The 19,133-nt window shown below is 39.5% G+C and overlaps 3 protein-coding genes across 3 annotated transcripts; 1 reads left to right on the top strand and 2 right to left on the bottom strand.

Annotated features, from left to right (window-relative positions):
• LOC110430237 (replication protein A 70 kDa DNA-binding subunit C-like) lies at positions 2,927 to 4,467 on the bottom strand. The gene is made up of 2 exons (XM_021447518.1): positions 3,399 to 4,467; positions 2,927 to 3,276 (listed from the first exon to the last, which is right to left on the bottom strand). The coding sequence occupies exons 1-2, from the start codon at positions 4,465 to 4,467 to the stop codon at positions 2,927 to 2,929; spliced, it is 1,419 nt and encodes a 472-aa protein (XP_021303193.1).
• On the bottom strand, positions 4,522 to 8,437 carry LOC8067325. Its single transcript, XM_021447017.1, has 4 exons — positions 8,027 to 8,437; positions 5,800 to 6,155; positions 5,435 to 5,728; positions 4,522 to 4,657 (listed from the first exon to the last, which is right to left on the bottom strand). Exons 1-4 carry the CDS (start codon positions 8,422 to 8,424, stop codon positions 4,653 to 4,655), a joined length of 1,053 nt encoding a protein of 350 aa, XP_021302692.1. The 5' UTR covers positions 8,425 to 8,437; the 3' UTR covers positions 4,522 to 4,652.
• Positions 15,355 to 18,287, top strand: LOC8068668 (phosphoribosylformylglycinamidine cyclo-ligase, chloroplastic/mitochondrial). Its single transcript, XM_002440412.2, has 8 exons — positions 15,355 to 15,819; positions 16,274 to 16,368; positions 16,450 to 16,551; positions 16,658 to 16,756; positions 17,141 to 17,313; positions 17,447 to 17,558; positions 17,645 to 17,803; positions 17,925 to 18,287. Exons 1-8 carry the CDS (start codon positions 15,507 to 15,509, stop codon positions 18,093 to 18,095), a joined length of 1,224 nt encoding a protein of 407 aa, XP_002440457.1. The 5' UTR covers positions 15,355 to 15,506; the 3' UTR covers positions 18,096 to 18,287.

Genomic DNA, 19,133 nt, shown 5'->3' with positions numbered 1-19,133 from the left:
ATGATTTATCCAGTAAATTATAAATAAACTATGTAATTAGTTTTTTTCTATATTTAATGTTTTATACATGTGCTGTAAAATTCAATGTAACGAAGAATCTTGGAGAGTTTTTGGATTTTGACTAAAACTAAGGGTTATTTAGTTGGGGTGTTAAAGTTTAACAGGTACTGTAGTATTTTCGTCTTATTTAGTAATTAGTATCTCATTATAGACTAATTAGACTTAAAAAAAATTGTCTTGCAAATTACTCTCTAGCTGTGTTTTTATTTTGTAAATAGTCTTTAGTAGTTCATGCATTTGTCCGTGACAGGAGTTAAATTTTACCAACGCCCACCAAACAAGGCCTAAACAAGGCCTGAGCATACTGGCCTTGTTTAGTTAACCCCAAAATCCAAAAAAAACTTTTTAAGATTTCTTATCACATCGGATCTTGCGGCACATGCATAAAACATTAAATATAGATAAAAAATAACTAATCACACAATTTGTTTCTTTTAAGTCTAGTTAGTCTATGATGAGATTTGGATGATGATCTCAAGCTTGTCTCCACCAGATGGATAGGATCCGCAAGAAAGGCCCCATTTGAATGGCTCCAAACCAAGGTTTACAATCAGACCTAAGACCATAACTCATTGATCTACTAGTGCTAGACACCCCAGAGTTCCTTGTCGGCTTGTAGAGCTTGAGACTCTTCATTTCAAGTCCATTTTACGGAATGTCTTCTTGAACTCTGACTTGTTTTGTGCCTGGGAAGACAAGGTAATCCAGAACTGAGGTATTGGATCCATCCAAGCAGGGCTGGAAGCATTAAAACAACATGGTCATGGACAGTGTTTTCACGTTATGTTAAAATACGGGTGAGGGCCAATATACTTACAGCGAAATGACGATGCTGAAATGGAAAGTGCGTTTGAAAATTCGTCTAAAAAAGGACAATAAGAATGAAACGAACAGAAACAACAGTGCCTAGATACACCATAAGCTCGAAGCTAATACGATCTCATTTGCTCGAGTACAAGCAGTAAGTATTAGCTTCTAATACTCCTCGTATTCGTTTTTGTGCGATTATTATCTTCTAATACAAGCAGAGCAAGACTTTGCATGGCTGAGTTCATTTCTGGTGGTGTGTCCAGCAACCATATCCTACAAGCATTCACTGAATGCCTGAAGCATGATGAGGCGGCAATTCGTAAAGCTAGGATATTTTTAGCGCCACATGACTATGTTAGTTTTCCAAATCATTAAATTTACAATTAACATAACGATCTCAAAATAACTTGCTGTTTGTTTTGCACAAGGAAGAGGACTTCAACAAATTGAATGAAAATATTGCCAAGACGCTGCCCTCATCATTATGGACAACATATAAAATGGTAAAACCAGTCCATTTTAAACTTAACTAAACCCAAAATTTGATTTTCCCTGTATCTTTAAATGCATGATATGTTCTTTTTCATATCTTCTTACCAGTTTTACACAGCAAGGATCGGATCATCTACTGTGTGATTAAAGATTTTGGTCCAAATGTCGTGAGCTTCAGGTTACGAGAACCTTCTGTTAAAAAGAGGCAACTGTTTGGATCCACTCAACTACTAAAACTATTTTAGCTACTCTTAGTTAACTAGTGGGACTAAATTATTTTAGCTCTTTTTAGTAAGTGTGTTTAAAAAATTAACTATTAAAGTGACTAAAATTCAGCTAACTAAAATTTAGTGAAGGAACCAAACAAGCCCCTAGTCTTATCTCCTCTCATGTGACACAAAGACGAGGTGGTGTCGTGAATGCCGAGGCGGCGTGGGGCGGATGGTGGAGATGAGGACTTTCGGGTCTCTAGCCGGCTAGGAGAGCATGGACCCGTAGCTGTTACCTCTGTCAATTTTAAAAAAAATGCAATTGTTAAATGTTAAAAACAAACTAGCTTATGTTTCATCAAGTTTAGGGAAAATAATATTAGTATTTATGTATTTTATGATTTATTATAAAATTTTGTTTTATAACTAATCTAATAACACTCAATTATAGCGTGAGTGTTAGTAACTTTTTATATAAATTTAATCAAAATTCAAACTGTTTGACTTTTCAAAAAGCGATAATTAATTTTTTTTTATGGATAGAAGGAGCACCAATATATGAAAGTGATTTTTTTGGTTTTAGACGTTTATCATATTAAAACCTGTATAAATGCTTCTTTTCAAATGTGTGCGCTCGCATCGCTCGGCGCACTCGGGAGTCGGGAGACTGGGACAGGTAGACATTTTGCGACTTGATTAGGACACCGTTAAAACTAATTCGCATGTGGCTAACTAATAAAATTCTCTCTTTGAAAAAAAAGGTCTGAGCAACAATAGATACTGTCTTCCCTCATTCTAACAAAATTTGCTGCATTGATTTTGGTTTTCTTTTTCTTTAAAAATAAAAGCAAGCTGCTCGCCATTAAAAAATTTCCTCTTTTGTCTTTTCTCTTGAATCCAGCATGTACAGTAAAAGATACTTCGGCTGCCTGTTGATGATAAAAAATTAGGCCTTTTTCATGCGGGCAGATCAAATAATCCTCGGGCAATCAAATGCACCAGATTCTCCTAATAGTCACAGCACAGGTGATCACCATCACCAACCAGCCCGGGTGCAGTGGTGCACTATCCTACTTCTACACCCGAACACCAAATTCATGAGAATTTTAAAAAAAAGGGCGCATTTGCCTGAACACTTCACATGCTTGCAGAAGCAAAGTAGACACCTAGCATCCCTCGATTGGATTTGGACAGATCAAATATATAAAAACATTATTCAACATAAGATGAATACTGCTAACCATCGGTTGCTTACAAACCACAGGTTTCCAAAATAGGCAGGCTGGTTGCAATTGAAGCACAGTGGGGCTCCCCTCACTGCCGACTGACCCATGAAGCCAAAGCCACCATTGAAATCACAACCAGTTCGACTGTGCAAAGCCTGTTGCACCCACATTGCTAGAGCCGTAGCTTGCTCTGTCTAGGAGGAGGTTAGCATTGCTGGAGGTTAGCTTGCTCTGTCTAGCTTCCAAATTGGCAGAGCCAGTGTTTGGGGTGTAGGACAAATCATCCTTCAGAATTGGGCGTGAAACATCCTTCAAAAGGTTGTTGGTCTCTTCCAGCTTCTCGACACCAATGATGGTGCATTTCACACGCTGCTCACCGTTATAGGTTTTCTCATCAACTTTCAGCTTGAATAGGTATTCACGCCAAATGATCGCCTGCATGATTTCTGTGAATTCTTTGAATCTCTCCTCACCTTGTTCTACATTTCGTATCATGAAAAGCTCTTGCGCTGTGTGGCCAAATATCACTTCACCAGCCTCTTGGAATGCAGTAGCGTAAGTAGTACCAGTGTGATCCTTGATCTGACACGAAAGCATCTACCTGTACTCACAGTTTTCAGTGCTCTGATTGCATCTATCACAATACCATCTATCACAGTTTTCAGTGCTCTGATTGCATCTATCACAGTTTTCAGTGCTCTGATTGCATCTATCACCGTTATAGGTTTTCTCACCAGCTTTTTGTAGCATCGCTTACCATTAAATTCAAAGGAACAACATCGCTTACCATTAAGCTCCAAGGTACAAGCTTGATAACAGAAGTTATCAGCCCCCACATGTGAGAGTACAGCCCTCACAGTGATGAAGTCAGGCTTGTCTGATCGCCCCAGGTTCTCATCCTTGATCTGTGCAATTGTTTTCAGCACATGATTCCTGCTCATGTTTGATATTCCCTGAGACAAAGAAATGCAAGCGGTATTCTTTCCTTCAGTTACGTACCACTGCTTCAGCCTTTTAGCCACTGGAAAGTCTGGGTTTACTTTTAACTGAGTTGAGCTGATTGTGACCACAGATCTACCACTGAAATCACAAACACGACCACTTTTGAGAGACAGTATAGGGTTTGAACCAGAATCACACAGCAACTGCAGTTGATGTCCCTCTGCATCACAGAATTTGCCCCAGAGGATTATCTCCATGCTCCGAACAGACATGTCTTTCAGCTGAAGAGTTCTTTTCTGGGCTTGTGTGCCATCCTTTCGCATCACTATGGCAGAAGGACCAACTGATGTAACGATTCCAATCAAGTCCACAATAACACCTGCCTCAATGTTCTCAATTTCGCTTATCTGCCGGAAATTATACTCCTGCCTAGGGATGTTGCTATCATCATCAACGCAGACTTCGATTGATGTTTTGTTATCCAGAGTTATTTCATACTCATGATTCAAAGAGTTATAATTCTTCAGTGCTGGTTTCACCGACCCATTAGATATCAGGTACACCTTATCAACCTCAATGAGGTCAAAAAACTGATCAGCCTGCGCATTGAAGCATGTTGCACGGATTTCTCCACCCTGTCCATCAAGGAGATCAAAGGAGAAGACTTTTCCGGGACCTCTAGAGCTGCTGTAGTGCCTGAGATCAGTCTTTGCAGTCACCCTAGCCATGATCTTCCATCTAGTTTCGTATGGGTTCAATGCACTAACAGGGGTAATGCAAAAAGGAGACTTATTTTCAGCATTGGGCGGTAAGTTGGTGACCTGCTCATTAGGTTGGTTTCTCATCTTATAGGGTTTGGGGTTTCCCATTATGTTGCACTCACTTTGAAGAACATAAAGTTTGGTAACAATAATTAACCTGAACAAAAGATAAAGGCATGGTCAACTAAACTGATAAGAGGCAATCCACAAAATGGTGTCAACAAACTAACATTCAAATATGATATTCTTCTCTTTAGGAGATGCCTAGTCAGCCCTAACAAAAATAGGTATTTCAAAGAATTGACTCAAATCATAATAGAAACAAAGAAGTTGGGGAAACAACAATTCTTGACATATTCATGAAACAACAGTAACACTTCCGATCTTGAAATTAAGCATATCAGTAAATTCACATTCTATTGTTGTATGGTAATTCATTGGAATTCTATAATTGTGCATACTTTAGTAACGCCCATGAGAGTATACAAGGTTCAGACTCATCATATCTTAAAAGAGCTACTTCTAAGACTCATTTGAATGGTTACAGCAGAACATGTGACAGTTTTACTGATTTGACATGGATGCCAGAATAAGAGCTTTTCAACTTGTAACTACTAGCACAAAACTTTCACTACACTAAGGATCATCAACAGTATAGAAACTTTATATTTATACAGAATAAAAGAAACTCTGCACGTTAACCATAGCCTGTATGATGGTTTTCTTTCATTGGAAAATTGTTAATAACATACGGAAAATAACATCCATGTGCATTGTACGATCCAAGAGGGCAAAAAACATGCAGACAAATGAAACATCGAAGATTCAACCTTTCTACTAGGCACGCAACAAGATAAAAAAAACAAAACTGCGATTCAAACCAGGGATGGAGCGGGGAATCGAGCGCAGGGAAGGACTAATAACTAATCCTCACCTGCGGTTCTGGATGGTGTTGCAGGTGAACTCCTGGAGGTGGATAATTGAGCCCTTCCGGATGGAGCCGTCCAGGACACAGGTGTTCTGGCAGCAGGGAGCATGGACTGCATCGTGTAGATGCCGTCGGAGAGCACCATTCGGAAGCGCTCGGTGGAGGGGTTGTTGGCATTGCTGACCATCCGCACGTCCACCACCTGCAGCATCGGCTTGAGCGTCCCGTTGCCGTCGGCATGCTCGGAGATCGCCACCACCGCGCCGGGCGTCAGCTGCGCTGACATCGCGCCTGAGAGCCCTGGTGAATCTTGCAGATAAGAAGCTAGAATTGGGCTTGCATAAGAATTTCCATGAGGGCCAAAGCATCACCTGTGGCAGTCACCGTAAACCTTTGGTTTTGATGATCATTCAGTGAAAGCTGTTGCATCTTGGCATCTATTGTGCTCTGTGCTGGCACTGGACAAAAACATTCATTTAATGGCAGATTAATCACTGTCGGTTCTGCCCTTGGTGTAACTGAAGAATCCAACACTCTCTTATCAGGAGAATATGACGAGTTGGTAATAACTTGCTGAGTACATTGCATGAAGCAAGGTTCATGGATAGCAAGACCACCAGAACAGGATACACCAATATGTTGAGTTGCATTGGCCTCAAAGATTGTGGGACTGCGGATTAGCATGCACTCAGCTTGCAGTATCTCAAGTTGGATAACAATAATGATCCTGAATGAACAAATGAAGTCAGAGAAGGAAAAATAGTCAGAGAACAGACAATTATAATTGATTAGAATTAATTCACAGAACGCAGCAAGTAGATTTAGTGGGACATGACATGTGAGGAGTTTGTTCATCGGGAAAAGGAAAGTATACTTACTTCGAGTAATGAACTTAAAATTGCAGGGTATAAATGGAGAAAGAAATTTAAACTGGGCCAGCAAGTTAGAAAAACATAATATCTATACAGGAAGAAACACTGAGCCTGTTTGGGATAATCCAACTAGAGGTCTAGAGCAGTGAAACAATTAATATAAGAATACTTGGCTTAAGCTCAGACCTTTGCCTTTTAGTTTAGCATATGTAGCGATACAAATATGTGAACAGAAAGTTATTTTCGAACTTAAGAAAAAAACTGACATGTCGGAAACTCCATGGAATTGTATCATCAAATAAGAAACGAAAAAAAATGTATGAGTGCACCCCATCTGAATCAGTAGTACGCAAGCATATATACAGCAGATTCAAGTGGGAATGCAACATAAACAGTTGTGGCCATTTCAGTAACAGACTAAGAAACCCAGAAGGCCAGAACCACATTGAACCAAATAAAACTGAAAACTTCATTTTCACTTTTTAAAGACTGTTGCAGTAAAAGACTAAATCCTTGGCCTGACAGTTTAGTATGAAACAACGCTAAGCATTGCGCCTATGGCTTGTAGATTTGAAAATTGATGCATCTGATGCATAAGGTTCTGATAGACTGCTAAGGTCTCACTGCAGGTGCCAAAACCAAATAATGGAGAGCACACCCGCATGAATCTGGTAACCACAAAATGCAGTTCTTGTTGGCACTCCATGCAGTAATGTTTGTGACAAACCAACTAGAGCAGTGAAACAAATAACGGAAGATTATTTTGCTCAAAGCTGAGAGCTTTGCCCTTTATTATGTAGAATATGTGTGAACAAAAAGTTATTTTGAACTTAAGAAAATTGGTTGACAAGTTGGGAACTCCATGGAATTTGTAACTTCTGATAAGAAAGTAAAAATGGACAGACACCCCCATCTGAATCAGTAATGTACAAGCATATACTCCTATATCAAATGCAAGTGGAAATGCAACATAGGCAGTTGTGGCCATTTCAGTAACAAACAAATAAGAAGCCCAAACCACGTGAGTCTGACCAAATAAACCGATGATTTTAATTCTACTTTTCAGAGTATGGTGCAGTAACAGACTATAAACTCTGTGTGGTTTCAGACTACAAAGAAAAGAATTACAGCATGATCTGATCAGTAAATAGATATCCTATAAATACAAAACTTTATGCGCACAACCTATATAAGACTGAATCAGCAAGGACCATTGAGGGGTCACTCTGGCTCTTTGCCGATTCCATGCAAAGGCACATTCAGACACAGTAATTTTTTATGATCGGTACAGCTCCTCACACTGCTGGTGCCAAAACCCCCAAAACGGAGAACAGCCCCGCATGCATTCCGGTAACAAAAAAATTCCGGTAACAAAAAAACCAGTTCTTGTTGGCACTTGGCAGGCCATGCAGTAACATTGGATATGTCACTGCCCAATCACAGAAACCCCACCGGCCCACCCCTAGGGCGACGAATGAACGTAACGAAGGTTTGCTGGACGCCGTGGCAAGATTTTCAGTAGCACAAAAATAAAAGAAAGGCACGAAATCCTAGGCATCTCTACAGTAGTAACTCGTGACTAATGTGGATCCTGACGGACGCGCACAGCGGCGGCGCACAGGAACTGTCCAATAATGTGGATCCTGACGGGCGCCCTAGCCGCTAGTTTAGGGTAGGATAGAGAGGAAGGAGGGGGGCCGGGACGCGAGACAGACCGATCCGTCACCTTTGCGTGCGGCTGAAGCCGGCGAAGTACTCGAGGACGCGGATGACAGTGCCGCGGCGGAGCGCGCCGCGGGCGACGAGGTGGTTGAGGGACGCGGCGAGCATCCCCGGCTGCAGGCGTGCGCCGCCGTCGGAGAGCGCTACGCGGTAGCGCCCAGACTCCGAAGCCGCGCCGCCGGCCATCTGCGGCGCGTCCGCCAGCTGCAGCACCGGACGCAGCCCGTCCTCCCGCCACATCACCTCCAACGCCCCCGTCGACAGGCGCACCTCCGTCTCCATCCATTCCCCTCCTCCTCCTTCTCCTCCCATTGCACAGTGGGAAACGGAGATGCAAAGGAGGAAAACCCTCGCAGTCGCGGTTGCAGCAGACTTGTAGTGATCTCTACGGAAAATACCCATCTACCACAGGCATAGTGAAGCCACAATTCTCATCCCTTTTAGCTATGATAGGTTATCCCATCAACCTAGGCCCCACTCACCCATGCATACAAAATTGTTTTAGCGAATTTAAAAAAGTCATAACTTTTAAACCGAAAATATAAATTAAATTCCGATTGCATCATTAAATTTCTCATAACAAATCATTCAAAACAAGATCACACATGGATATATTTAGATAAAATTTTATTAATAAATATTTTCTCTACAACTAAAAATTATGGAAAGGACCCATCTACCACACCCATGGTGAAGCCACAACTCCCATCCTTTTAGCCATGATAGGTTATCCATCAACCTAGGCCCCACTCACCCATGCATGCAAAATTGTTTTAGCGAATTTAAAAAAGTCATAACTTTTAAATCGAAGATATAAATTAAATTCCGATTGCACCATTAAATTCTCATAACAAATCATTCAATACAAGATCACACATGGATATATTTAGATAAAATTTTATTAATAAATATTTATCTCTACAACTAAAAATTATGGAGAGGACCCATCCACAACTTCCATCCCGTTGGTTGTCCTTTTTACTGCACGATGACACGCTATCCCATCAACCTAGGCCCCACTCACCTATGCATGTAAAATTGTTTTAGTGAATTAAAAAAAGTCATAACTCCTAAACTAGATATATAAATTAAATGCTGATTGCACCATTAAATTTCTTATAACAAATCCTTCAAAACAAGATCACACATGGATATATTTAGATAAAATTTTATTACTGAATATTTATCTTATAAAGATAAAATATTTTCTTTTATTAAGTAGAAACAATATTCTAGGTTCAACAGACAATGTTCTATCTTTATATTATCGATTTAGAAGAATAGTATTTTGGTTTTAGGTTTATGAAATTGATATTACAATATACATAAAAATACATAAAACATGACATAGATAAAAATAATAAAAAAATATAGAGTAAAAAGCATAAGAAAAAAATAAAAACATAAAATAGAGAAAAATTTCAAATAATATCAAAGGGTTACTTTTCAAATATCAAAATATATTTATAGAACATTAACATCACTAAATACATCATAAAACATCATTAAATATATTATAAAACATCACATCTATTATAGATTACATGTATACTAAGTGAACACCGTAAGAAACATTATAGAACATCACATATATACTACGTAAATATGACATAACACAACATAGAACACTAAATATATACTACATAAATATCACATATATATAGAAATAAAAAATAAAATTACTAAGAAAAAATATAAAAACAAACATAATTAACAAATGATAAAAAGTGCATAGAGCAAATAAAATTAATGAATAATTTAAATAAGAATAAAAATAAGATTAAAAGGAAATAAAATATAAAATAAGAATGAAGAAACATAGAAAATCTGTAAAGAAAAAAGAAAAACAAATAGAAGCAAGGAAGAACAATAAAAATAAAACCAAAAGAAAAATAAATTAAAAGGTAAAATTAAAACAAGAAAAGAATAAGAAAAGGACAGAAAATAAAATAAAATCGAAAAACAAAAACTGAAAAGAAATGAAAAAGGAAGAATATAAACAGAAAAAATAAAATAGAAACATAGAGTAAAACCCGTAACAACGTACGGGCATCAGAAAAGTGTATGTAATGGTGGTTTGGGTGGGGCGGCGAAAGTGGAAATGACGAGAATGGGCAGCGAGAGCTTAGGGCATGATTGGTTGGTTTCCAATTCTTGCCCGGCCTGACAAATTTTATAGGTATCAATTGATTCATTACCAAAAAAAAAAATTTAAGACCCTATTTGGTTGGGCCTATTAAATTTTATCCCCTATCACATCAAATATTTAGATACATACATAAATATTAAATATAGACTAATTACGAAACTAAAAACACAGCTAAAGAATAATTTGTGAGACTATCTTTTTTAGTCGATGATTGACACTAATTGTTAAATAAAAACAAAAATACTATATTATTTGTTAAACTTTAACATCTCCACCAGACACCTCCTAACACAATAGTGGTTTAGTATAGAGAAGTTCGAGCCGCACTTGCCACGTTTACATTACAAAGTGGCTCCCACTTCTCTAAAGGAGTGAGCCCTCCTGACCATGGGATGGGCGGAGGAGGACAACAGTTGAGCTAAGAGCTTGTTTGCTGTTAGGAAAAATTATAATTGAAAATATTGTTCGCTAATTTATTATAAGAGAAAAATAATATTGGCTGATAAAAAAAATACGGTTTATAAAAGAAGCGAATACACTAAGGCGCTAGGGAGGACAAAGAAGAATAATAAGACTTAGGGCCGATTTAGTTTGGACCCCGAGAAAGTTTTTAGGCTAGGCAATAATGTTAGGCGTTGGATTTTAGTTGCCTTTGGGTCAGATATTGTTGTCTGAGCCAGACAAGTTTCTTAAAGTAGCAACCAAACAATCCTTTAAGCGTGAACGGTTCAATTAATTAAGATGCTATTCACTGTCTAAAAAAACAAAAGGAAAACATACTATTTGTGCCGTTCAAACATTCTTAAGTTTAATTAGATTTGCATTAAATATTTACCATATTTATATTTCTAAATAAGTTTATTATAAAAATAAATTTAATAATCTACTAATGGTACTAATTACAAACTATAAATATAAATAGTTTGATTTTTAAGAAATAAATAATATTTATTTTAGGGCGAATGAAGTAATCTTACATGTTGTAAATAAAAGAAAGAATTAATTTATGTTGGATTCTTTTAAGGAAACATTTTCTCCTCCCATCAAATCAAACTACTCCCTCCATCTCAAAAAGATTGTTATTGTTGACCATCCGTCTTATTATAACTTTTTGTATAAATATCGTCTATTTTGATATAACTTATTTGATCACTAGAGGTACTTTAATAATGATTATCTATTTTAGAATTCGCACAAAAATTTTAAATAAGATGAGCAATCAAATATAATTGATCCAAGTCAAAAATATCGATTTTTAAGACAGAGAGAGTACGCGGCACGAGCGCACGACATCGGGCAGCAATACTAGTCAAGCGTGGTTGGACGTGGGCCTCGTTCACTTGTTAAAATCTTTAGATTTTAGGTATTATAGTACTTTCGTTTATATTTAGAATTATTCTTTATAAATTAGTTAGGTTTAAAAAATTTGTCTCATAGATTATAGATAAACTATATAATTATTTTTTTAATTTATATTTAATACTTCGTACATATGCTATAAGATTTGGAGCTTAATTTTTTTAAAAACTAAATAAAGCTCTGTTTAGTTTCCTACCCAAAATTTTTTCATCCATCACATCGAATCTTTGGACACATGTATGGAACATTAAATGTACATAAAAAATAAACTAATTACACAATTTGATTTAAAATCGCGAGACGAATCTTTTAAGCCTAGTTACTCTATAATTAGCCTTAAGTGTTACAGTAACCCACATGTGCTAATGACAAATTAATTATGCTTAATAGATTTGTCTTGCAGTTTTCTGACGAGCTATGTAATTTGTTTTTTTATTAGTATCTAAAAATCCCTCCCGATATCCTTCCGACATATCTGATGTGACACCTGAAAAATTTCCGGATCTCTAATCTAAGGGCCTAAGGCCGTGGACGGCGAGGCGGGAAGCTGAGCGCGGAGACGTTGGCGGGGTTGTCTTGGGATTTGGAATTTTGGCAGACGCGAAATGACCAAACTAGACATGGAGTATATGGGCCGGCCGTCGAAAACTCAAACAGCTGGGCTCTATGCATCCTTGGGCTCGCTGGGCTAACATTAACAGATGATGATCGCTTGCAGAACCTGAACCTCTGGCATTGCTTCTATACCCTGGACACATCAGAAACTTCATGCTGTATAACAGAGTGTCAATGTCCAGATGAAACCGTCGCCTCCCAGATTAACATGCACCGGCTGGACATTCCAGCAAGATAACAAGCAGTGTTAAGCATACATTCATTCCAGCAGATTAATTAGCATGCACCCGACTGAACAAGGTCCTTGCAAGATAATAAACATACACCGATCCAACTACTGGAGTAGCAAAACATTGGCGTCACTGACTCCCAAGACATACACATTAGAGCTACTATAAGCAGAGTCCTGGCATTGCTAAATGCTAATGCACCATCCTGCTACAACCAACCACTGAGTGCTTCAAGGCATACAACTACTACTACTATAGGGTGCACCATGCACCCAACAAAAGCTTCACCTGGGAATCGCCTAGCCGCTCCCCCGCGATCACGGCTTGTCTCCTGAAACAACAGCACTTAAGCTACTAGAGTAGTACCACAACAGCAGCTTCACCTGGGAATCACCTTCTCTGCCTTGAGAACAATGCACTCCAGTATGCCCACTTTTGAGAATGCAGGCTGGGGCGACGGCCCTTCGACCTTCGGGCCTTGTTTGGATGTAGTCGTATTCACCACAATCCACATGTGTTGAGGTGGATTGGAGTAGAAATTGAACTAAATTCCACCCCAATACACACCAACACACATGGATTGAAGTGAATACGACAACATCCAAACAAAACCTCAGCTGGAACACATACTGCTTACACAGGGCGCCCAGCAAGATATCTTGCCGCTGTGCAAAACTTTTCTCTATGTAGTTTATCGAGCTGCCGTCCCTTCCCCTGCAGCCAAATATGTCCTCCGCAGCCTCTTCACACACGGTAGCAGAAGTCGTGCCCGTGTGATCCTGGATCTGAATGCGAACCGACAACCCGTACTCAGAGGGCTCGAGAAAGCTGTACTCACAACTCTTACAGCGCCAAATCCCATCAACTCTAGTTGCCTTAGCTTTGCATCGCTTACCATTGACCACTAGCGGGCAGGCAACATAGTATAAGAGCACGGGATTTATAGCTGAGATAGTAGCCTTGACAGTGATAGATGAGGTCTGGCTTATCTGAGTACCCTAAGTTTTCATCCTTTATCTGTCCAACTACTTTCCAGACAGGTGGTTTTTCCAATAGAGCAGATGGATAAGATCCACGACAAGGCTTGTAGAGCTTGAGACTCCCAATCAGTGCGCACTCCGTTTGCAGGATTTTTTAACTCTGTGATCATGATGGTCCTGAAAAGGAAAATACAAGATATAATAGAGGAATGATCAACACATAACTTCCAAAAGCCTCGGTAATGGCGCTCTCTGCAACCCTGTCCACACCATCCATGGAATCTACAGGAACATCAATACTTCGTAAGCGAGGCCTTGTTTAGTTCAACAAAAAAAACTAAAAACTTTTTAAGATTTCCTGTCACATCGAATGTTACGGCACATGCATGAAGTATTAAATATAGTAAAAACAAAAAACTAATTACACAGTCTGCCTGTAAATCGCGAGATGAATCTTTTAAGCCTAGTTAGTCCATAATTAGACAATATTTGCCACAAACAAACAAAATGCTACAGTGCATTGAACCAAAAATTTTTAGAAACTAAACAAGGCCCGAGCGTACCGCATATCGAATGAGGCCTAAAAACCAAAAATTTGTCAAGATTCCCTATCATATCGAATCTTACTTCTATGCATGAAACATTAAATATAGTTGTAAACCAAAACTAATTACATAGTTTATCTACAAATCGTAATATGAATCTTTGAAACCTAATTAGTCTATAATTAAACAATAATTACTAAATAAAAGAAAATGCTACAATACTTAAAACCAAAAAAATTTAGGAACTAAACAAAGTCTGAGCCTACTACCTTTTTGCAATGTATTTCATGGCCGGTTTGCAGGGTTTGTTGCTTAGAGCATCTCAAACCGTTTTGCATAATTGGTTTGGCAAATGAGGTAGTTTGCCAAGTCTCAAAAAAATATGGCAAAGGTGAAAAGAGGCAGATCTCCAATGGTTTGGTATTAATCACTTGGCAAAAAAGAAAATTATGGACCACACAATTTTTTTGCCGAGCTTTTCTCCTCCCCGCGTGTCGGGTGAATGTTCGTGGCAAATTTATTTCCGCCGAGGCACTGAGGTCGCATCATTTGTGCATGGCCGCTCAGAGTTTGGCGGCTGGAGTCTTTGCTAGCAAAAACGATCCGAAGAGCATCGATGGAGTACGTGGCGTTGATGGAAGACCGATAGGCAAAAACACAAACAATTGGGATGGCATCGATGGAGTACCTGATGTTGATGAAAGACCGATGGGCAGTTCGTAGGAAAGTCTAGCGGCGGGATGTCGCCAAACTCGCGCAACCTCAACCCGTAGTCGCACGCGGACTTCGCGCCAATTTTCCAATACCAAGTGTGAACAGGCTTGGCATATATGTCAATCCTTCTCCTCTTTTTGCCAAGTTAATAAAATTGTAAAGTCCAAATGCCAAACCGTTGGATATATGTTTTTAAGACTTTTTTGCAAATACATGAATGCAAAGGCTATTTGCAAAACGGTTGGGGATGCTCTTAGGTCTTGTTTAGTTTCAAAATTTTTTGCAAAATAGATACTATAGCATTTTCGTTTGTATTTGACAAATATTATCCAATCCTGAACTAACTACGCTCAAAAAATTCGTCTCACAAATTATAGACAAACTGTGTAATTAATTATTATTTTATTATTATTTAATGTTTTTTGCATGTGATGGAGAATCTGATTTTTTTTTTTACAAAATATTTTGGGAACTAAACAAAGCCTTAATGGCCGAGATTCGAACCAAAACGAAATCTGATGGCCCTCATTGTTTCATGGCCTGATCTAATAGTTATTATTGTTATATATCGGGTTAATAGGCGAAGTGGTTAAGGTGCACCTACAAAACTCAAAACATTAGGATGATCTCGATTTTCCCCTTGTTTTTAGCAAAAAAAAAAAAACTGAACGCTAGGGAGCTAATTAAATATTTTTGGATGCTATAAACCTTAGCTTACGAATTCGACCGACGCTAAACCCCACACGCGTCGTACTTGCCAGTTGCCACCTGGCCAATTAGGGCAGGGGCACCGCGCCGCCGCCGTCCGTCGCCGCTCGCCCGGCCACCCACAACCGCGCTCTTCACCGTCTCCATCAAAGCTCTTCCTCGACGCCCAACCCGTCCCATACCCATGGCCGCCGCCGATCGTGTCCTCCAATTTCTCCGCGGGCCAACAGGCTCTCCGGCCGCCGCTGCCCCCGCCCGCGTGGCTCGCCGGGGTCTTCCACAGACGCGTCATCAACTCCACTTCCGGCAGGCTCCTGCGGGGACGCGGCGCGCGTCCGTGTCCTGCCGCAGCTCGTGCACCAGCAGCGGCTCTGGCGAGGAGGAGAGACTGACGTATAAGGATGCCGGCGTGGACGTCGACGCCGGCAACGAGCTTGTGCGCCGTATCGCCAGGATGACACCCTGGATTGGCGGCTTCAGCGGTCTCTTCCCCTTTGGTAATGCACTGACATACTCCATCTTTGCTAACTTATACACCTTTTTTTTTTGGTAAAAAGGAATTAGCCTTTTCTGAGGGCTCTTGCTTGCTAGTTGCTACATGTGCCGCAATCTGCAACTCGAGTAGGGAGTAGGCAAAAATTTGTTGGGTGAATACTGAACAACGGTTGTGGTGATGACTGATGAAGGCCTTGTTGGGTGATTACTGATTAGGTGTAAGTTAATTCTCAGTTTTAGCTGCCGAAAGGTGCAAATTTAATGTACTTGTTTGCTCCACATATGTCAATGCGACAATTCTAGATGTGTGCAATACAACATGCAGTTGGATGTTTTTTTTTAAAAAAAAACAAACAAACATGTAGTTCGACGGTTCATTTGCTGCTGCTAGTGTGGAGGATCCTTCCTTGCGCTCACTTTCTGAAATTTTGCTTTCCTGCTCCTTTATCTGAACAGGGAAGTACTACCTTGCTGCTAGCACTGACGGAGTGGGGACAAAGCTGAAGCTTGCTTTCGAAACTGGTATTCATGATACAGTAGGCATTGACCTGGTACGTGATCAGTTGCTATGTACGGCTGTTTTCATTATCTCTGTTGCAAGTTGACTGAATGGATTTAGGCCACTGTGACAGGTAGCAATGTGCGTCAATGACATCATAACTTCAGGTGCAAAACCGCTGTTCTTCCTAGATTACTATGCAACGAGTAAACTTGATGTTGATGTTGCAGAGAAGGTACTGACACTTTATGAAAGTAATTTTTGCCCTTCTCATACTTATTTTAGTCTTTGGCTCATGGAACTTTTCGATTATGCCCATAAGCACTTTACAAATTATGTAGGTTATCAAGGGGATTAAGGTTGGGTGCCAACAATCAGGTTGTCCTAAAAACAACAAAAAACAAAAAAAGCTACCAGATTTTGCTCTCCTAGGAGGGGAGGTAAGATTTTCTTGATTAAACTACCATGGCTTAGCAATTCAACCCTGCAGTATTATCGTTATGTATATGAACGGATCAAATGTCTTGCACTGTGTCAGACTGTCTTCGATTGTTGCGTATTTATTATCTTGTAATTGTTTACTCTATTATTTATCTGCATTTTTTGGGATGACTCACTTTACTAAGAAGCAGAATTTTAATGTTTGTGCTTGCTACCTGATTGATATCAGTGTAACCTTTTTTCTGTGTTTGCTTTTTATACCTGTATAATAATAATTCCATACAAATTCAAATGAATCCACCTTAAGTATTACATACATATGCACTAATTTTATGAAAAGCCAAAAACAGTTGAACTGATTACTGTATAATTGATCATTACAGACAGCAGAAATGCCTGGTTTCTATGCAAAGGATGAATATGATGTATGTGGTTTTGCTTTGGGTATTGTGGAAAAGGATAAACTCATTGATGGAAAAAACATTGTTAAGGGAGATGTCCTTATAGGTCTTCCTTCCAGCGGGGTTCATTCTAATGGATTCTCTCTTGTTAGAAGGTATTACACCTTCTTGAATTCCACTTGTTTCAAATCTATAATAGTAAATTTATCTATATGTATTTTTTTTCTTCCTATTGTTGAACATTATATGTATCTTGTTAACGATGGCTGAAAATCCTTAATTTTCTAGAGTACTGGAGAAAAGTGGATTTTCCTTGAGTGATCAGCTCCCAAGAAATGATGGCATAACAACTACTGTTGGTGAAGCTCTATTGGCTCCAACTGTTATCTATGTTAAGCAGGTTGGGTTTGCTTATCTATATCTCATATTTTCTTCAGAATTTTACTGATGAACTTTCAATATAAATTGTTTGAAATGAAAAATAAGGTGCTTGAGATTATTAGCAAGGGTGGTGTGAAAGGACTAGCCCACATTACTGGTGGTGGCTTTACTGAAAATATTCCAAGAGTGTTTCCTTCTGGACTAGGGGCAAAAATTTTTACTGGGTCATGGGAAGTGCCTCCTGTCTTCAGCTGGCTTCAACAGGCAAGAACAAATGATCCACGATATCCAACCATGATTTTCATCATCTATGTGTGCTGCATATATACTCTGCCTAGATCTAGATACCTTTTAACATATATTGTCATTATTATGTATTTTGTAGGTTGGAAATATTGATGATGCAGAGATGCGACGAACGTTCAATATGGGCATCGGAATGGTTCTTGTTGTAGGAAGAGAGTCTGCAGACAGAATTATTGAAGACACCCGTGGAGCAAATCCTGCGTATCGCATTGGAGAGGTGATCCAGGGTAAGGGGGTTCAGTATGTCTGACCCTTTATTTATGCCTTGGCTGCTTGCTCGTAGTGGCTTTGAGACTTTGGTGCGCAAAGCAGCCCAGTTTCTCCTGTAACAACAAAATATGAGATTTGAGTGGTTCCACGGGACTTGCCTGTAAATGGCTGATACTTTTATTTGTTATTTGGATCAAAATTACTAGCCATTAATAACAATTGCCATATCAGAGCTTGCTTGTCTTTTGCATCATGGCAGCATCAACAATTGAGGATACAAAATCTAAATACTTGCAAGGAGTACATTTATATTTGAATCCATAAGAATATTGATTTTCCAATTTTTTGTACATAGGTTGGAGTAGGTGGTTACAAACTGAAAATATGGGAATGAAGCATATCATCTCAATTATTAGTTGTTGCATTCTTATGTATGTGCTGGTTTTAATGAGGAAATGTATATAAAAAAAACCACATTCCACACATATATATGCATAGTTGAACGCCTAAACAGATCCATGAACTATATGTTTGGATAAGTAATAACAGATCCGTTAACGGTGAAACGTTCAGCTCATCAAAGATCATCAATGAACATTTGATCCGTTAACGGTGAAACCTCGTCCAAAATGCAGAACCAATCCACAAGACTGATTTTTCTTGGTGCAGACACCACAAAATGCAGCATTCACCACCAAAAGAGATTTGGTTCAGGAATTAACATCAAAATTCCAGATCAAAATGGAACATTTTTTTCTTCAGTTAAGTATAGGTGGTTCAGGAGCCGCGGAGCATGGCGGAGCGAGGCCACTACCGACCCTGCTGACCCAGCATCACCGAGCACGGAGTTCCGCGACCCGACGCGGACACGTGCTGGTGCAACCTCCCACTAGCGCAACCTCAACGTTGCAGGTTCTCATGAGCGGCGGAGCCCCTGCACGACCTTCTCTGGAGTTGCTCTGCGGTATGATGTCTTTCCTACTTGTGCGTGGCCCTGGGTGCGTGGTTTGGCCATGGGCTTGCCGGCGGTGAGGCTGCGTTCCTTGGATCCTTCGTCGCGTGCATGCACGGTGCGTGT

Source organism: Sorghum bicolor, chromosome 9, assembly GCF_000003195.3.
Source record: "Sorghum bicolor cultivar BTx623 chromosome 9, Sorghum_bicolor_NCBIv3, whole genome shotgun sequence".
Taxonomy (NCBI): Eukaryota; Viridiplantae; Streptophyta; class Magnoliopsida; order Poales; family Poaceae; genus Sorghum; species Sorghum bicolor.
This window is presented reverse-complemented; position numbering and strand designations above follow the sequence as displayed.

Bases quoted from the DNA above. Each gene is read 5' to 3' on its own strand.
- LOC110430237 (XM_021447518.1), bottom strand. From the start codon at position 4,467: ATGGCTAGGGTGACTGCAAAGACTGATCTCAGGCACTACAGCAGCTCT. The intron at 3,277-3,398 runs GTAGATGCTTTC...TACGAAATGTAG, and splicing joins ACTGAAAACTGTGAGTACAG to AACAAGGTGAGGAGAGATTC.
- LOC8067325 (XM_021447017.1), bottom strand. From the start codon at position 8,424: ATGGGTATTTTCCGTAGAGATCACTACAAGTCTGCTGCAACCGCGACT. The intron at 6,156-8,026 runs GTGACGGATCGG...TTGTTCATTCAG, and splicing joins GGCTTCAGCCGCACGCAAAG to GATCATTATTGTTATCCAAC. The intron at 5,729-5,799 runs GTGATGCTTTGG...AAGATTCACCAG, and splicing joins GTTTACGGTGACTGCCACAG to GGCTCTCAGGCGCGATGTCA.
- LOC8068668 (XM_002440412.2), top strand. From the start codon at position 15,507: ATGGCCGCCGCCGATCGTGTCCTCCAATTTCTCCGCGGGCCAACAGGC. The intron at 16,369-16,449 runs GTACGTGATCAG...CCACTGTGACAG, and splicing joins ATACAGTAGGCATTGACCTG to GTAGCAATGTGCGTCAATGA. The intron at 17,559-17,644 runs GTTGGGTTTGCT...ATGAAAAATAAG, and splicing joins CTGTTATCTATGTTAAGCAG to GTGCTTGAGATTATTAGCAA.